This window comes from Sinocyclocheilus rhinocerous, unplaced genomic scaffold (genome assembly GCF_001515625.1).
Source record: "Sinocyclocheilus rhinocerous isolate Xijiao unplaced genomic scaffold, SAMN03320098_v1.1 scaffold679, whole genome shotgun sequence".
Taxonomy (NCBI): domain Eukaryota; kingdom Metazoa; phylum Chordata; class Actinopteri; order Cypriniformes; family Cyprinidae; genus Sinocyclocheilus; species Sinocyclocheilus rhinocerous.
The window spans coordinates 256,004-262,720 of record NW_015635058.1 but is presented as its reverse complement, the minus strand read 5'-3'; the positions used below and the strand labels follow the sequence as shown (position 1 = coordinate 262,720).

Genomic DNA, 6,717 nt, shown 5'->3' with positions numbered 1-6,717 from the left:
TATATATATATATATATATATAGACACAGATAGATAGATAGATAGATGGATGGATAGATAGATGCATTAAATTGATCAAACGTGACAGTAAAAAACATGTAAAATGTAAAAATAGAATTCTGTTTCAAATAAAAGCTTTTCAATTTTCTAATCAGCAAAGAATCCTGAAAAAATGATCATGGTTTCCACAAAAATTTTTGTATGGTACCACAGTATAGCTGTTTTCTACATTGATAATAATAAACTGAAAATTCAGCTTTTCCATCACAGGAATAACTTACATTTTAAAATACATTAAAATAGAAAAGAGTTATTTAAAATTGTAATAATATTTCACAGTATTACTGTTTTTTACTGAATTTTTGATCATATAAATGCAGCAAGAGACTTCTATAAAAAAACATACAACAAAACTTACCAACCCCAAACTTTTGAATATATAACTAATAATATAAATGTGAATTATTTATGAGCAGTTTATCTGCATTTTATGCTTCTGAAATGACTGCGCCAAGCATGATTGCAACTTTACACTAAGCCAAAATGTGATCATATCTCTATTTCAGGATGATTTGAAGGCATATAAAACTCAGAACCAGTACCTAAACTCTGAGATCTATCATCTGACGACACTTTGGAGAAAAAGTTGCGAACAGGAGCAAAGTCTGATAGTAAAGGTAAATTATTTTTCAGTCAAGGTTTCTTGCACCAAAAAACAGACACATTTTTGCTACTGTCTTTACCCTTTGTACTGATTGGCTAATCTAAACACTAAATAGCTCTTTGTGAACTGAGAGAATAGTGTTTTGAAAGTTAGAGTGTGTTCACTTCCATATCAAAAGATCAAGAGAAATTACATTTTTATAATATAAGCGCTTTAAAATTGGTCAGAGCCATTTGTGATGGTAATCTGAGATAGTAAACATCAAGAAGTGTTTGAAAATTGGATTTAGTGTTGTTACTGTGTGTGTGCCAGTGTGCTGTTCTGGAGGCCAACAGCTGTCAGATGGAAAGCAGATACCTGGGAATCCTCCAGAAGCTCCAGGAGAGTAAGGAATTGAATCCAGAGCAGAGAGAAGCGGTCAAGAAGGTGGTTAAGGATGCAGTTCGGGCAGACCTGAGCACTGCCATCAAACTAAACTCAATCAGGTAAACAGTCCCATCAGTTTACCCCAAATACAAATTCTGTCATCATTTATTCACCCTGTTCTTTTCGTCTGTGGAGCCTTGCTGTCAGCAGGCCTTAAATCACAAACATTTTCCCCATATAAATGTTTGTCAGAGTTCTATTTATGTTGGAACTCACAGTTCCCGACATTCCACAGGGATTACGATGAATATGGATTTACGATTGCAATGGACTACAAAGTTGAGGACCTGAAGCTCCTTGCTAAGATCCAGGCTCTGGAGATCCGATCCCAAGCCCTGCTGAACCAGGAGGAATGCGACGGGCCATTGCTGGCTCGTTGCGCTCAGCTCCTGTTTGGACGCCCTGAAGGAGAACTGTCTTCATCCACAGAACTGAAGAATCTCCTCCGGACGGGCTTACCACGCGAGTACCGTGCGAGGGTTTGGCGCTTTATTATACAGACTAGGACCAAGTCTCTAAAAGATCGTCAACCCGACCGCTATCAGGAACTGTGCGAGAAGAGCAGAACCTCGCCTCACCTGGTGCCCAGACAGATCCAGCTGGACCTGGATCGTACGCTGACCTCCAATCAATACTTTTCCCCTCCTTCAAGCCACTTGATTCAGAAGCTGGAGAGAGTTCTGCAGGCGTTCTCTTGGCAAAACCCTACCATCGGCTACGTGCAGGGACTCAACAGGTAATTAGCCTCCATAGACATAAAAAGAGAATTGGCTTTGATTAGAGGTGATTATAGAACTAATGTGAGTAGTACAAGTAATGGCCTATCACAAGAGCTTTTAGACTGAACAGGCCACTTTTGTTTTAAAAAAAAAATGGGGAATTGGGTATGTTACAAAGAACAAAAAATGCCAAATTTTGCCAAATGTGACCCGGGACCACAAAACCAGTGATGAGGGAGATTTATACATCATTTGAAAGCTGAATAAATAAGCTTTAATGATTTTGACCCATACAATGTATTTTTGGTTATTGCTACAAATATACCCGTGTGACTTATGACTGGATTTGTGGTCCAGGGTCACAAATTTACATAAAAAATAAAAATAAATAAAATATAATAATTTAATATAATGCATGTTGCAAAAAAATAAAAAGTGCCAAATTTGGGCAGATTTACTACTAACCACTTTATAAAAATGTCTTTATTTAATCATTTAAAATAAATGTATTTTAAATATAAAATGTATTAAATATATTATATAATTTATTTCAAAGTTATAGTTAATAATATCTTATATAATGTAAAATAACTTTTGAAAGAAGTCAGTATCTGATTTATTAAATCATTTATTTATTAAAACGTGCTGATTTTAAGTGTGGTCTCAGATTCTCTACTTTCCCCCCCACTTATTAAGTTAAAATTTAATTATTATATAATTTAAACTATTTCATTTATATTAATATAAATATATTAAATGTATCATTTAATTTAAGTCTAAATATTGAACATAAATCTCAGTGTTAATATATAAAATACACGAGCCAACATAAAATATAAAAAAAACAGATTTTTGCTAAATCTGGCAAAATATGGCTTCAAAATGCTTAATTTCACGATGCTTACCAAAGCTATGTGGTAAATGACACAGAAATGGCATGCAAAGTAATAGTTGCCTCATCTGCCATGCTGAACACTGCCTACAAACGATTTAATACCATAACATGCATTGTACTGACATCTGCTGGTCATTTGTTGATCAACAACATTCTGAGTTAGGTGTAGGTTTACTGTAAGGGCCACAATATCTATATGCAAAAAGAAAGGTAAATAACACCATCGATGCCACTGTATGCAGACTGGCAGCCATTGCTCTGCTGGTACTACAAGATGAGGAAGATGCCTTCTGGTGCTTGGTAGTGATTGTGGACTACATCATGCCTCCCCATTACTACACTAAAGACCTGGTGGGCTGTCAGGTGGGAACTCTGCACTAATCCTAAAACTTGCTGCTTATTTTAATGGTTCAGATTTTGTTTTCAATCCCAGATTTTCAGTATGGTCTCAGACTATTATACACTACTGTTTTTAAATGTTTGGAAGCAAGTATTGAAATATTTTTCAATCTTTCTTCTTCCAATCTCTCCAGGCCGACCAGCGTGTGCTAAAGGACCTCATGTCTGAGAAGCTGCCTCGACTCACGGCTCATCTGGAAGCGCTAAAAGTAGACGTGTCACTCATCACTGTTGAATGGTTTCTGGTGTTGTTCGTTGAGAGTCTGCCTACACGCATACTGTTTAAAGTATGGGACGCCTTCCTGTATGAGGGCATCAAGGTACCGTAAAGCATTCTGGGGAGATGCTGTATAGATCAATACCTGGGTCTCTAATAATAATAGTTTTGTTTGTAATATGATTACCCTCATTTTGACCCTAATCCAGTTGTGTAAAAGACCCACATTTCCCATCATTTTCACAAAAATTACAAGCCTACAGGCCAAATACGAGGACACAGCATTGAACCAAATCCCTCGTTCATGTTTCACAGGTGATATTTCGCTATGCATTGGCTCTTTTCAAATACAAAGAGGAAATCATCTTAAAGATCGATGACAGTGTTGAGATGTACCAGTATCTCCGCATCTTCCCCTACACCATTGCAGATGGACGGTAAGACGAAGGATAGCAAATGGAAGAGAGAAAATCCAAGAGAGAAAGTACAGAGTGTAAAAAAAAAAAGAGCAAGAGTAACATAAAATATACATACAGAATACAGTATATATAATCAACTAACATGCTCTTCTACAGTATGGAATAGTAATATTATTGTGCATATGATGCATTCTAAAAGTATTAAAGCATTATACAGTAAATGTATTCATGCCTTATGCTATAGGATATAATGTATTATTCATGGTTACAACTTTAAAGGAGTATAATGAATTTTACCACAATACTTTTTTTTAAAAACTTCACTCTTTAAAGATATAAGCAGGTATTATAATGTATTGTTTATGATCAGAAACAAAGGACAGTATATTAATAAGCATTGTAACCTCTAGAACACATTTTACACACTTAAAAAGAGTTATAACTGTATATATATATATATATATATATACAGTAAATATATTACTTCATAAACGTGCTACTAATTCAACAGATCTCAGTTTCTCTCTGGAGCTCCTGGTATTGTAGACAGTGACAGTGTAGTTATTTTTGCAACAGTCAGACATCACCATAAATAATTCATTGAGCCATAGTAAAAACAAAGCAGCCTGCATCTGTTAGAAACAGAATATGGGTCAGATGCCTCTGTGGTGTGGCTATTTTAAAATGTATGCCCCTGATACTGTGTGCACACACCTGCTCACTCCTGTTTCCAGTGAATGGCATCGTTTCAAAAAAACAATGAAGAAAAGCTGGCTTGGGGAGAGTTTTTCCAAACCACAGGTTTCTGCAGGAAATAAACAGAGCAGCTAATTCATCGCTGGAGTTTCAATCTCAATATACCTCGTCTTTCTCGTCCCCAGGAAGCTGACAAGCATTGCCTTCAACGATATGAACCCACTGCCCATGAAGCTGCTACAGAACCGTCGCGCCGCACATCTGGAACGCCTCCATGCTGAGATTAAAGAGCTGGAGAATTTACGGAAAGCATACAAAGCTGAACAAGTCCAGTGCAAAGACAAAGAGATGGACACCCTGGCTAGTGAGGATGAAGAGGAGGTATAAGACATCAAACATAAGCTCTTGATGCATGTGCTGAAGCCTTGAATGCTGAGTGAGAAACACTAAAGAAAAAGAATTCCTCAACATTTATTCACCCTCATGTTGTTCCAAACCCACAAGTATAAGTTCTTTTCCATTTAATGAAAGTGAATGGAGATGGCACAATAAATTAATCTATTTAACCATATTCCAAGTCTTCCAAAGCTATATAATGAGTGGATATATGACGAGGAAAAGACCAAACACAAATATCATTTGCAAAATAAAATCAAATCTGTCCATCAGCAACTTTTTAGTGCTTTTATCAGAATGATATGAAGGTGAGGAAATGATAGCAAAGACACTGCATAAATGGTTTGACCAAAATGGTCATTTTATCAGCAAGAAAGCAGCACTGGTCTTAGTATTGGACATGTTGAGGCCCTATTTATTTGGACTGATATGCATAAGCAACTACACTGCTGTTCAAAAGTTTGGGGTCAGTAATATGTATAATTATAAATTAATTAATACTTCAATTCTGCAAGGCCACATTAAATTGATCAAAAGTGATAGTAAAGGCTTGTCAAGTTTTCCACTAAAATATTAAGCAGCATAACGGTTTATAACATTGATAATAAGAAATCTTTTTAGCAGCAAATCAGTATATTAGAATGATGCTAAATAATTCAGCTTTGCCATCACAGCAATTAAAATGTATTAAAACGGAAAACAGGTATTTTACATTGTAACATTACTTCACAATATTGCTGTTTTACTGTATTTGTCAAACAAATGCAGCATTGATGAGAAGACTTTTTTTCAACAACTTTTTAGAAAACTTACCAACCACAAGCTTTTGAATGGTAGTGTACATGTAATTTCTTCAGCAAATATTTGTTTTTAAATTGGAGACTTTTATTATGTTTTTTTTTTTTTTTTAAGATTTTCTACTGCACTTCTACTGTATATATATCACATGCATGCCTATATTATCAGCATCATGCACAGTTCACAGACTAATATGATATAAAGCCAAAAAATGCACATAATAAAAAAACTTTAAAAAATAAACTTTCACTTCAGCTTTCCAGGGTGAAGTCTGTTCGAACATCTGACACATCTGAAGAAACATTGTCATTTTTCCCCCCATTTTATTACTTTAAAAAACAGGATACATATGAAATCATAAATATAAAAATCAAACAAATCAACAAAAACTTAGTTCAATGTTACAAACAACTTTACTGCAGGTAAGAGCTAATAGCTAACATCACACCAGAGGAGTAAACTGATGTATTGCCTATCCATGACTGTATCCGATAACAGAATCGGCCTATTCCCCCGTGTGACACGATCAGAAGCACAGTTTCCCAAAATGAAGAGAAATAGACTCACAATCTCATCTCGGGAAAAAAAAATTAAAACAGTGGCTTGTCGCATAATAAAGCTATTGTTCTATCAGTGTTAAGTCACATGTATTCTAATGCCAAACAGTTCACGTTCCTACAAAAATGGCTCATTGTTTTAAAGAGTTAGAAAAGTCCCAGGTCAGGAGCATGCAGGTCGTGTGTGTGTGTGTGTGTGTATACAGTGGTTATGGGTTTACTAGCTTGCCTCTAAGCATAGCTCATCTGTCTCTTTCTAATACACACTGACAGGACTAGAGAAGTCACGGCTGTTACTGAGATGCTTTCAGTGATTTAGAGAAAGAAGAAAAAGGCTGTGAACAAAAACAAAAGCCAACCGGTTTTCCACCAGGTAGCATAAGAGAGAGTTTGTGCACTTCTTACATTTCCTTTTGTGCACATTTGGCAATATAAGGTGGAGTTGTGAGCCAAAGATGATGTCTGAGGCCAAAAAGATCCTGTTCCAGTGAATATGACACAGGAGTCCGTAAAAAAAAAAAAAAAACCTTC

The 6,717-nt window shown here is 35.7% G+C and overlaps 1 protein-coding gene across 2 annotated transcripts in view; it reads left to right on the top strand.

Annotated features, from left to right (window-relative positions):
* Nucleotides 1–5,082, top strand: part of LOC107746547 (TBC1 domain family member 2A-like) — a 14,563-nt gene extending 9,481 nt beyond the window's left edge. For both annotated transcript variants that reach the window (XM_016560803.1, XM_016560804.1), the window contains 7 exons: nucleotides 567–677; nucleotides 977–1,149; nucleotides 1,326–1,826; nucleotides 2,947–3,067; nucleotides 3,238–3,423; nucleotides 3,636–3,757; nucleotides 4,621–5,082. In XM_016560803.1, coding sequence (XP_016416289.1) covers nucleotides 567–677; nucleotides 977–1,149; nucleotides 1,326–1,826; nucleotides 2,947–3,067; nucleotides 3,238–3,423; nucleotides 3,636–3,757; nucleotides 4,621–4,822 — 1,416 coding nt within the window. In that variant the 3' untranslated portion in view covers nucleotides 4,823–5,082. The remainder of the gene's footprint in view (nucleotides 1–566; nucleotides 678–976; nucleotides 1,150–1,325; nucleotides 1,827–2,946; nucleotides 3,068–3,237; nucleotides 3,424–3,635; nucleotides 3,758–4,620) is intronic.
* The last annotated feature ends 1,635 nt before the right edge of the window (nucleotides 5,083–6,717 follow it).